This window comes from Pelodiscus sinensis, chromosome 6 (genome assembly GCF_049634645.1).
Source record: "Pelodiscus sinensis isolate JC-2024 chromosome 6, ASM4963464v1, whole genome shotgun sequence".
Classification (NCBI taxonomy): Eukaryota; Metazoa; Chordata; order Testudines; family Trionychidae; genus Pelodiscus; species Pelodiscus sinensis.
The window spans coordinates 60,516,330-60,528,997 of NC_134716.1; the positions used below are offsets into that span (position 1 = coordinate 60,516,330).

At 42.4% G+C, this 12,668-nt stretch overlaps 1 protein-coding gene across 3 annotated transcripts in view; it reads left to right on the forward strand.

Annotated features, from left to right (window-relative positions):
* The window catches only part of MCC (MCC regulator of Wnt signaling pathway), a 411,412-nt gene that overhangs the window by 97,662 nt on the left and 301,082 nt on the right, over positions 1-12,668 (forward strand). Inside the window, exon 1 of one of the 3 annotated variants that reach the window (XM_006134468.4) lies at positions 1,323-2,143. The exons of the other annotated variants lie outside the window; for them this stretch is intronic. Within the exon in view, the coding sequence (XP_006134530.1) occupies positions 2,087-2,143 (57 nt within the window). The 5' untranslated portion in view covers positions 1,323-2,086. Of the gene's footprint in view, positions 1-1,322; positions 2,144-12,668 lie in introns of those variants that run through there. 3 annotated transcript variants of the gene reach the window in all.

Below are 12,668 nucleotides of genomic sequence, written 5' to 3' on the forward strand. Positions count from 1 at the left end.
CCGTGCCCACTACACCGCACTGCGAGTCCCCATTAACCAGTTACACGTAACATTTAACTTTTTAAATGGGGTTTTACATCCCTAGCGTGTACTCTGGCCCTGTCGCTCTGTTTAGTGCTGTTCCCTGCATTAGTCACAGCAGCGTTCTACCAGGAGAGAGCAGCACAGTACGTTGCCAGCAGCTGGGGGAAGGTGAGGAGAGTACACTGGTAGGGGACAAAGGAGATAAACAGGCAAGAATGTAAGAGAGCACTGAGGGAGGAGGAGATGGGAAAGGGAAGGAAATATAAGAAAATTGGGTGCAGAAAATTGAGTGAAAAATATTAGACAAGGAAGAATCTAGGTGAGGAAAACAAATAAGTGAGTATAGAAAGCAAAATCAGGAAGGAAAAGAAAGGATGGAAAATGGATCCACGGCGGGTAGGAAAAGAGAATGTATTTAACAGGGAGACTGCAGCATCTATACCCGCCAGCTATTGGCATGACTGGGGTGGCAAGTGACCCACAGATCCTGATATTATAGCAGGATGTGCTGCAACCCAAAAGGTTTAGTTGCTATTATGTTAATATTTTTCCCTCTGAGGTCTGAATAGACTTTGTGATTGAGAAGAATTATCCTTATCTGCATTAATCAAAGGGTCAGTAATCACTATTTAGAAGTGGGTTTTGCCCACGAAAGCTCATGATACCATATACCTGTTTTGTTAGTCTTTAAGGTGCTGCTAGACTATTTGTTGGGTTTTATAAAGTTTTTCCTGTTACAGACTAACTCAGCTAGCCCTCTGACACTATTCAGAGGGTCTTTTGTAGAATGCTACTCTTGGTAAACATTTTTTCCTGTGTAAATGGATTTGCCAAGTTTTGAGGTTATGTCCTATTTGTCCTCATTTTTATTTTTGCTCTTTATAAAAACTCTTCCCAGGATTTGATAATTTAGAAGTAGGTTGTGAGCAGATACACTTTAGTCACCAGCTGTGCAAAGCAGTATACATTTTTTTCTCTGAGTGGAGTACTTACAGTAGGCAAGGACTGAGGGGAAAAGGTTGTCACTAAATCTTCTGTTGTCTGTTTTGTTGAAATCAGCACATTCTTTATAAAAAAAAACCTATACTCCTAGGAATTTCCTGGGCTACTAGTTAGATGCTGACATGATTTTTAAAAAATGCATCTAGTCATATCTGGCCTAAATTTTGTAAAATTTTCATGTACCATGTAAAATCCCTGGCTTTTAAATATAACTTCAGGTTCAGTTAAAACTTTTTTAAATCATAAAAAGAACCTCATTTAATTGCACATGGAAATAGGGGAAATAAGAATCTAACTACGTGGCTATGCAGGTAACTTTTACTGTTGCATGCTTACCTTGTAGTTTTGGTTGCAGTAATCAGTAATTAGCTACAGAAAGCTGGACAGAAGCCTACAATTCCAAAATGAACTCTGTGTAGCTCTCCTTCCCCCTCCCTTTCTGCTTTGGCACCGCCCCTTCCATGCACCCTTTCGCTCGAAGGAAGACAGCTGTGTTTGATCATAAACCACTTACAACTCCGGGCTTAGTCGAGGGGGAAACTTTAGCGTGAAGTGCAGCATCAGTTTGTCTCGGTTTTTTTTTTCCTTCCTAAGACCTTAGCAGTACTTGATTGTGTTCTCGCTGTGAATTCATGTGAAGCTCACCAAATAGTTGCCAGGTTATGGAACTCTTATGGGAGATTCGCTCAAACCTAGCTTGGAAAAGGGCAGTGTAAAACTAGAGGCAAAGCTGAAACAGATTTCACATGGACTTGGGCAGTTTTAGTATCCAGGAGATCATGACTGACTGTCTGCATTCTCTGTGACCCTGCAATCTGCAGCTTTAATGAGTCTCTTGCAGCAATGGATTGTTTGTGAAATGAAAACCAATTTGGCTCCTTTAGAAGACCTTGCATCATTAATTTAGGCTCTATAAATGTTAAGTGAAAATGGCTGTCTAGAGCAAAATGTGTAGGACAGAAAAATCTTAGAGAAGAAAGGAGTGTTGAATCAATCAAGCAAAGCTTGGAAGCATTATAATCTGTAGAAATACCTGAGCTCTGAAAAGACTAATCTAATCATGAATTCTGGAGTTGCTATGAAATATGGAAATGACTCCTCTGCGGAACCCGGCGAGGTAAGCAGTTTCAATATCATTGGGTTGTTTTTTCCAGTTTTTTAAATACAGTACCATTCCCTTTTTGCTTATAGTTTGGGGGCACTTCAATCAAAGATAGTGTGTATCTTTTTTCTAACTTGCAGTACTAGTCAGAAAATGACCTGAACTTGCTTCAGTCAGAAATAAGTGGCAAATGGTTATAACTATGCAGAGACATTTTATTTTCTGTCGTCCTGCAGCAAGGATTCCCCCACCTTCCCAAGTGCTGCATTTATACACAGCATTCCTCTTTGCAGTAGGTAAAATACACAGCAATCCCAATTGAGCTTAAACAGATGGTTACTAATTTGGAGTGGAGGGTGAAAAGCAAACAGCATTATTCAGCCAACAACTTTGGTAGAATCACATGATGTATTTGATTATGTTCAGCCAACGGAATGTTTCTTCAGATTAGATTAATATTATTTTAAGTGGGGGGGGAAGGGAGAGAAAATAAGCAACTGGGAACTTTTTCTTCTTCTGCAGCACAGGGTAAAAGCCTGTAATATTCAATACTTACAGTTGTAGATGTGTCTGTCCTTTTATGCTCTGACAGCATTATGTTTTTAAGCAGATTTTAAATTAAAGCCACATCCAGTATTATGAACATATTTAAACAGTTTTTCTAAGCTGCATGTTTTTACAGTTATTGAAGTGCCTTGGGCACATCATTTGGGTAGCTTTGATTGGACTGGAAATTGCTGATATTGGTCACCACATACACCCCAGAGTATCTTATTGGGCTTAAAACCTGGGTTTGATGTTCCACAGAGCATACTGTCTTGGTTTTTAAAAAATCATTTTTTCCTCCTTTGGCACACATTTTATGCGCCATACAGTTTATTTCTTTTTTCCTATCTCTCATGAAAAGCATCATACAATGTTTCACAGAAGGAAGGAGACAAGAGTAAATGGTTTACAGAGTTAGGTATGATCACTGTCGTACAGCTAGGGAAAAAACCGATATATCAAGATAAAGAGTGGAAATATAAAATTAATAAGGAAACAAATTGGCATTCTAGCAGACCAGTGAGAGTGAGGGGCTATGGAACACTGTGGAAAAGGCACAAGTGAGGAGTAAAGGTCCATGTCAGTGCAGAATCATGCAGTTCAGGGTAGGAATCCATACAGTATTTTTATTTAAATTCTCTTCCATAATACAATTGTGTCTTTTACTACTCATTCAAATAGTAGGCGTTCCATTTCATTAACTGTGTGTGGATCTTTCAAAGGGGAACTTAAGAATGTAGGTCTTGTTTTCTCAGCATAAAAACTAAAGCTATCTTGATCATTTTTGTAGGGTGGGAGACAACCTTGGTGTCTCTGATCCAAACTAACACACTTCTAGGTTGTATGCAGTGTTCTGTGTTCTTGCTGGTTAATGGAGTCCCTCCTACAGAAGTTGTATTTTAGGGGTTCTCTCTCTCTCTCTGTGTGTGTGTGTGTGGTATATATTTGGGATGAACACTATTATAATTTGATTTTTAAAATGAGAGCGTACTCTTTTTTTGCCTTATCTGTGTTGGTGCAACAGCAGTTTGAATAGCACTTCACCTCTGACCATGCTACTTTTAAGTAGGATCATGCAGTAGGGATGTAAGGCTACTTCTACGTAGCAGCATTATTTTGGAATAACTGACATTATTTCAAAATAACAGTGGGTGTCTACACTACATGCCATTATTTCAAAATAATGGTGAGCTGGAGGACTTCTTACTTGACTCCTGTAACTCTCATTTATGGGAAGTGAGGGAAGTTGAAGGAAGAGTGTTACTTTAAGTCAGTTCCCCAGCACCATCTTTGCAGTGCCTCCTCCCCCATGCTACTGCTGTCAGAGGCAGCAGCGTGGTGGGTGGCGGGAGTTTGGGGAGGCTGCTGCAGGTGGCAGCAGTTTGGGGAGGCTGCTGTGAACAGGGGTTGCTGCTGGAGCAGCCTCTGACGGTGGCCAGCCCTTATTGTGCAGTTCTTACTGGACAGTACTAGAAGCTAGTTTTGTTCCCACTGAAGTGAAGGTGTGTGTTGCCATTGACATCTATGCGAACTGGATTATGTCCCCTTTGTTTTTCAAACTACATCTCAAATGCTTCCTAATTTTTGTGTGTGTTTTTTGGTGTGTGTCTCTTTCAGCAATAAAAGTTTCAAACCAGTGCAGCATCTTGGGAGGGTGACTCTTGGACAGTCATCAAGAGCACACCATTTTTCAATAGCATTTGCATCTTGGTATATTGCTTTGGAATGTTATTACTGATGTGAAGTGCTGTGTAGTGTATTTGGTTGTTTCCCTATGTTTTGTACTTATTCGTAAGAGTCCTGCACACATAGAAATTTGGTATCTGCATCCACATCTGCAAAAATGAGCCATGGATATCCACAGATGCAAAGTGGATATATGTGGATTTGCAGGGCACCTGTTTCTTGGTCTTCCTGTCTCCCTTTCTCTTTTTAGACTCTTCAGGCTTTCTGTCCTGCTTATGGCTTTTGTCTTTGCCCAGTAGAAGAGCGTAGCAAATAATTTAAAGGAAACAAGCAGAATTGGCTGCAGTGGGAATTTTCCAGTCTTAGTGAGTTTTTCATTCTGTAGCTGTCTCCCTGTTGGCAAGACCTGGTGCATCTGGTTTGGTGTAAAACATGGCAGTGGGTCAGTAATGCACATTATTATTTAGGGGAGTTATATCCTCACTTCAGTGCACAAAGTTCCAATGAAGGAACAGTGATCATTAAAATTAATGGGAAATATATATATCACTGAACTTATTGTCTCTAACTCCTCAAAGGGATGTGAATGTTTAACTGGTTAACTGGGGAGGCTTACTGGTTAAGGCTAACTGGTGGAGGCTGGTGCAGCCCCCTGCCTGCTGTCGGCAGGAAGTGCTCAAGGCCTCCTGGGGGTCTGCAGTGGACAGGGACTGCTCTGGCTGTGGTGGAGCAGCCCCTGCCTGTGAAGCACCTGGCCCTACTGCAGGCAGGGGCTGCTCCAGCATCCCAGCTGGAGCAGCCTCTGTCTACAGCAGGCACAGGTGTCCCGCAGGCACAAGATGCTCCAGACTGGCTGGTGCTCCACCTGCCTGCAGCAGGGGAACAGCTTCAGCCCAGTGGAAGGCGGGGGGGCTGCTCTAGCCAGGCTGGAGCCACGCCTTCCTCTCCCCCCACTCCTGTTTAATCAGTTAACTGGTTAAACAATAAAAGGGGATTTTGCATCTCTACCTCATCCCCCGCCATTTATACAAATGTGTGGGGCGTGTTTTGGTTTTGATTTGGGGGAAGAAAAAAAGTTGATCTAATCTCTGATTTATTATAGAAGTAAACAAAATCTTGGTACCTAGTTAGTACGTTCTTTTCCTTTGCGTATTTTCCCCTATGAAGTTCACACAGAAACCACGGAAAACTGATTTCCATGGTAAGCCAGTCATATTTTCATCAGAGCAGTTTGATTTCGGTGGTTGCTGAACTCCAGAGTTGAAGATTGTCATTCTTGGTGTAAGTATCAGCAGTTTCTCTTGTTGACCTCCTCCCTCTACTCTCCCTCCAAAAAACCAAGAGATTCATTCCTTTACTTAATATATATGCTTTAACCATATGACATACTCAGCCTGAGGTAACTTCAGTGAGAAATTAAAAAGATACTGTTCGGATTGCAAAGTAACAAGGCATACTGTACAAAAGATGCTGAATTCAGGGGGGAAAGACATATTAAGAGAGGCTGGTCAGAAAAATCTGGAAATTGCTGACTGCAATGTTGCTGCCACTTATCAGAATGTAGGATTGACTTTGTTAACATTGTAAATAATTAATAAGGTCCCACAAGGCCTGGTTGTAGTGTTGTGAAACAGGCTAGCTGCTGCTAGTGCTGTGATGATGGAGATGTTTGAGGTTTGATCAGTCTGGGATTGGACACCCAGAATTAGATAATCACTGTTCAGGCCTGTGTCATTAGTCCAATGCTACCATTAACTATGGAGAGTGTAAGTTAACACAATGTGTTCTTACAAACGGACATCATTAATACCACCTAAGCAGTTTGTTACAGGCAACAATATGTAGAAAAAGTATTTGCAGTTACAAAGGTAACAGCCATACCCCTCCCCAGTTTTCCCACAGTGTTCCAACTATGTCTACTGCAGAATATTCCCACTTTTTTGCAGCATACTTGAGTGAATGTTCACAATGAGGTGTCCTTATTACAGTTTATTTCCATAGTACATCCTAGAGATGTACTAGGATATCCGTTCAAATGGTTAACCAATAAACAGGCTTATTGGTTACTGCTAAGGGTTACATGCAGGCTCCCAGCTCTGCTCCTGTGGAGCTGGCTGCCACCCCAGACCGATGGCTCTGTATGAGAGCCTGCCACGTGGAGCAGCAGCCAGGGAGCTGGGAGCTGGCTTAAAATCTGGTTTCCGTCACATGCCGGCTCCTGGATCTGGCTGCTGCCCCATACTGCTGCCTACAGTACAGAGGTAGCAGCGCCAGCGCTGAGAGGCAGTTGGCTCCCAAGGAGTGCTGTTGGCAGGCGGGAGCTGTTGTGCGCCAGGTTAAAAGCCAGCCTCCGGCTTGCGCTAGCTTCCTGAGGGCCTGCTGCCGCCCTGAGTTGCAAGCTCTGCAGTATGAAGCGTATACTGCAGAGCCCGCAGTGTGTAACCACTGAGAATTTTCAGCGGTTATGTGGTTACCTAATTAACCGCTTTTTAACATCCCTAATATATATGGTTATTGTTTATCCATGTGCTTAATTGTAATTCCCCACTGAGTAGTCTACAAAGGCTACTCACTGTAAAATTAAGCACAGGCTAAATATTTGCAGGATTGGGGCCTTATCAGGTATATACTTAAGGGCCCAATTTTGCCCTTGGTTATGCATAAATGATTCTTGTCAAAGTCAATGGAAGCTGTGCACATCTGCCAAGAACAGAATTAGGCCCTAAGAAAGGTTTCTGCAGACTCAGGGCTGCAATTTGTGCAAAACATTTATTATTTTAATTGTGGTTTGTTTTGTATGATGCTTTTCTTTTACTCTTTGCAGTGTACGCTGTGATAGGGACATCATTTTTCTAATGGGTATTAGTATCTTTCCAATGCAGCAAATTAAAAATATCCCTTCTTCTCAGGTGCCTAATTTCGTTCCTTTGCTTTTCATTATCTCTGCTTGGATCTCAGCAGTTCTGAAAATTAACATAGTTGCTTTCACTCTTAGATACAGTTGTCCATTTTTTTAACCACTTTTAATGCCAGGAACAAAGTATTTAATATACAGCAATCTATTTAAAGGAGAGAGAGAAATGTCACCAAAGTGGTGTATGAATATTATGTCACCTTAGTCCCCCTCTCCCCCCCCCAAAAAAAAAATATCAAGGCTTTGTTGTTGTTTGGTTTTGTTTTGGTGGGAGGAGGTTGAGGAGTGAAGTCTCTGGAGGAGTGAAGTACATGAGAAGAGGAATGATATAATTCTGTGCATAGTGTAAGGTATGAAGAATTAAAGGGTCAGTGCCAAGTTTGAGAGGTGCAAAACAGGAACCTATGACCTAGTGATGTCCTTCAGAATTTCAGATTTGTATTTCCACCTAACTGCCATCGCTACCCTGATTGCTCCCATTACAAGAAAGTAATGAAGAGGAACAAAATGCAAAGGACGAGACTGCTTGAGTCACATACGGTACCCAGCACAAAGACATTTTGCTGTCTCAGGTGGACCAGAATGTGGGGCAGATACAAGTGAGGGAGCCTGACAGTCATACAAGCCCAGTGTGCAATCCCCACTCTTCTGTATGTGTTCTGGTTTTTTTAGCACATGATTCTGCTTGTGCTAGTGTTGCAATCTACATGTGGGGAACTGAGAACAGGTCTGTACATGATTCAGGTTGGAAATAAATCTTATGGCCTTATTTTTGTCGTCTGAGTTTTAACATCTTGAATTTGATGCAGTGCTGTTATGGGACAGTCAGAAAGAGCAGTGTGAAGCCCTCGCTGGCCAAGCTGCAGTGGGGTTGTTGCAGTCATGCAGTACTCATTTACAGGCATAGTGACTCCATCTCGCATGGGTATCCCTCTCTCACTCCACTGTATAGGTTTACAAGACATGTGCCTGACCTCCTGGAAAGAAAAACAACATTAAAGGTACACAGAGATTGCTATTAAAAGGTGACACATACTGCATATTGGTAAATAGGAGAGATTACAGTTTCCCCCTATACTTTGAAGATCAGCGTTCTGGCACTTGTTGAAAAATTGGTGATAACTGTATATATTCAAGTTGAAAAGGCCTTGGTTTTTTGTTTGTTAATGACATTCCATTGTTGGGCAGTGGCAGACCTGGCAGTATTGAGAGCACTTTAAGCATTGAAGAATTGATTCATACCTGACCTAAAGGGTAATAATAAGCAAACAGCTCATATGGATCACATCAATCCAAGCTAACTGTGCTGCTTTTTGTTGCAATTTAATGTCACTAACGGGCATGTCTGGTAAAAATGACTTTCTCACATCAGAAAGTACCTAATGTAAGATGAGATACTTGTAAGGCAAGGCAGGTACACTGTGTAACCACCAAACTTCAGAGCGTTGTTTTAGTAGATCTGGCCTGTGTTTCTTTGGTTCCCATTGCTCTACAGTAGGGGTGGGGAACTTTTTTGGGGTCAGTGGCAGCTGACCCACAGGAAAATCTGTCGGGGTTGTGCTAAAGTGAGAAGCAAAGAAAGAAAGAAAAAAGCCCTCCTGCTCCCTTGACTGAGAAGCAGAAAGATGCTCTCCACATTCACCTTGCACACTAGGGGGGCCCTAAGCTTCCTTCCCCCTGCCAGGCAGGGCCTGTGGGTCGGATTAGGCTCTGGCTTGCTCGCAAAGGTTGGGGCTCCTCTCCAGCAGTGGGGAGCTGACGCTGGGTGCTCCAAGACTGCTGGGGCTGTGGAGCTGGAGTATCAGCATGGGCTCCCCAATGCTAGAGTGGGAGCCCCACCTCGGGGTCCATGTTCAGGCAAGCCAGGGGCCACATCCAGCCCCCAAACCTTAGATTCCCCACCCTGATCTCTAGTATACACTAGCAATGGGGGGTGCAAATTTTATTCAGATAATCAATAGGGCAGGGGCAGCAGTGTAGTGAGCCCGCTACAGCTCTGCTGCCTACACGTATGTAGGAGACTCATGGCATGGCCATGACAAGCCTGGGTCAGCTGACGTGAGCTACAGTGCTAAAAATTTCTGTGTAGATGCTCTCACTCAGCTGGAGCCTTGCAGCATCCTGCAGCTTGGGCTCCAGCTTGAGCCCAAACATCTACGCAGCAGTTTTTCATCCCTGGATCTCCTGCAAGTGCAAGTGAAATGACCTGGGCCAGCCTTAAGGTGTGTTTGTTTTTTTTAAATAATTCCTGTGTGGACACATCCTCACTCCCATCACAGCTGGGCTTCAGTGGGCTCCATGCAACACCACAAGAGCCATTCAGCAGCGAAGTGTTGTGTCTGGGAGATTCTGTTGCAGCTGCAGGGGCCATGTGCCCTCTCGGAGGTCTGTGAACCTGAGGAAAGGGGAGGGGGAGGGGATATTTCACATACTCCCTGTCCTGCAAAAAAGGCGGCTCCCATTGGCCAAGCTGCAAGACTGTGCTGGCGGTAGGGGTAGTGCACAAAACCTCTCCCCACCGACCCCCCCAAGACACATGGCCACCGCAGATGGCTGCTCTGAGCCATGTGGGGTTGAAGGGCAGAGAGGGAGCCTGGCTGAAGTGTCTATTGGGCCGCAGGCTGGATCCGGTGGCTTGGTGGGCCAGCTTTTACCTACTCCCACAGTTGACAGATGGTATAACTATAGCACCTAAAGAGTTATAGTAGATTTCACATTGTTGCAGATATTTAATTTAAGGAGGGGATTTGAATGGAGAATCTTAATGATAAAGCTCAGGGATGGTAGCCAGGAAGTCTGCATGTAACTTCTAAATCAGATAAACTTTAATCCTGGTTATTCATAATTTTGCTAAATCTAATTTATTTTTATGCTTTTTTTGTGATCATTTATGATGAATTGCAAAGATGAGTCAGTACCCGTTAAAAGAGGGGGAGATGAGACATTCTTGAGATACTGTGCGCGCACACGGGTATTAACAGATTGGCTTTGTCAGGCTGGCTTGATGGCATGTTATCAGGGTGCTGTGCTGCCAATTTAGTAATGTGGGTTAGAACATGAGCTCAGATACTTCTGTCTTGGGGGTTGCATTTTTGGCATGACCTGTGCATGTCATTTCCAGTGTGACTGATGCATGGCATTTCCGGTGTAAAAAACCATACGAACTTCAAAGAACATTTATTTTCTGGATTTGTGTGAGCTGCTTATCAGGCACACAGTGTTTCAGGCTTGGATGTTATTAAATTGAAGTACTATAAAAAGATTACTCAAACGCCCAGACACTGTCAGTGCAGATAATGCCGTTCTCCAGACTCCTAATGAAAAAATGGCAAAGATTATGTAACTTATCTGCCTGATACTGAAATATTTCCAGCTATTAAGACAGAACATTGGAAAAATGCCCCATGACCTGGAGATTTAATAAGGACAAATGTATATTGGGAGAGTAGCATTCACAACATATTGCATTCCCTAAATGTTTTTACAGAGGTTTAATGCTTTTATTCCGAGAGCTATAGTGCCAGTAACTCAATACTTGGAAAAGGTTTTTTAGCTAAAGATCAAGAGATCCCCTCAACCTGGGGTGGGGAATCTCAGGCCCAAGGGCTGAATGCAACCCCCCGGTTTGCCTGGATCTGGCACCTGAGGTTCAAGGCTGCCCCCCAGCATTGGAGAGCTCACGGGGCTGGAGAACACAAAATCTACAAGTCTTGGCCCTACTAGGCTCTGGTGTGCCAGTGGATTGTGAGGGGTGTCTTTTTTCCTCTTCAGTCAGGGGGCCACAAAAGCTAGGATTTTGGGGAGGGAAGTATTGTTTTCCATTGTTTTTCACTTGTGTGCTGCCCCTGACAGATTTTTCTATGGGTCATTGGCCCCGACCCAAAAAAGGTTCCCCACCCCTGCGGCCTCAACCTTAGTGGGAAGAGAAGAAAATCACGGTTTTAAGTGATCAGCCTTCAAGCTATCAAGGCCCAAACCAAAGCTGGAGGATGTTGTGTGTCTTTCAGAAGCTGTTTTTTGTTGCTCTGAGTTGAATGTGGATTTCAGAGTTACCAGTTTGCAGACAGAACTGTGGAGGGGAAGAGTAAGGGTTTGGAGATGGAAATTGTCAGGTTATTATAAGGGTGTCAGTGAGATGTTGATTCTGACATGGAACTGTAAGTAGATGTATGTATTATTAAGATGCAGAATATGTTCCTGCTATTGTTTTCAGTCAGTTAAGAAGTATTATTAAGTATGCGACACTGTGTTTCAGCAAAATGTTGTTTACACTTATGTGCTGGTAACTGTTGATTTCTAAACACAACAGGAAAACCTGTGGAAGCTCCCCTTTAACATACAGTAATAATGTCAGTGCAAACACACACTGTGGGGAGATGTAGTGATCTCTGAATTTGAGGATTCTTGGGGAAGAGGGAGGTAGATTTGGATAGTGTTGGTGAATTACCAGTTGTTCCTGAGACCTAGGGCACAGTGCATCAGTCCTATGTTAAGGTTTGCCATATAAATGAGTCTTCTGTCTGCATGAATTATTTAGATATTGTTTTAAACAAACCCGTGTAAATGTGTTAAGATAACATATTAAGAGATCAATTCTATTGCTGACTTCTAGGATTAAAATTTTGTAGTTAAAATGAAAATAATTGTTTTTTTAATGACTGAAGTAAATCTAGTTCAATCTCACCAAATTAAAAATAATTGAACTAATATTCTGTACATATATCTATATAGAAAAAATTCAGAGTTATGTATGTAGATGCAATGAATTGTGTACTGTAAACCTGAATAATTTGTATCAGCAATTTAAAGTGTATGTGCTACTGAAAATACATAACTTTTTTAACCTAAGAGTTGTAAGGTTGTTCTGTTTCTAGTTCCCAAACAGTGTCTCTGGCTTGAGGTCAGGGCTTACTCAAAATAAGCTACACAAATTGAGCTACATCAATTGCGTAGCTTATGTCGAAATAGCGTATTTCGAGTTTTGGTGCTGTCTACACAGCGATTATTTTGAAATAGAGCACTCCTCCTCCAACTTCCCTTACTCCTTGTACAATGAGGGTTATGGGAGTTGGAGTAAGAGGTCCTCCAGTTTGGCTGTGTAGACATGAACTATGTTATTTTGAAATAATGTTGCTGTGTAGACATAGCCCAAGAGACCTGGGTACTATTTCCTGCTCTCTGCTAGTCTATGTCTGTGAGTATGGATGACTTATTTCCCTTTTCTGTGTCTCTAATTCCTTCTCACCCTTTTTCTTGAACACCCTTAAATTCTTCTGTTGGTATTTCTTACATTTTCCAATATCTTGTATTGGTGATGTTTTCTAAAACAATAATCACTTTGAAGACATTTGTCAGTACATATTTCTGTTTCATGGTTGTATTTTTATTTACTAC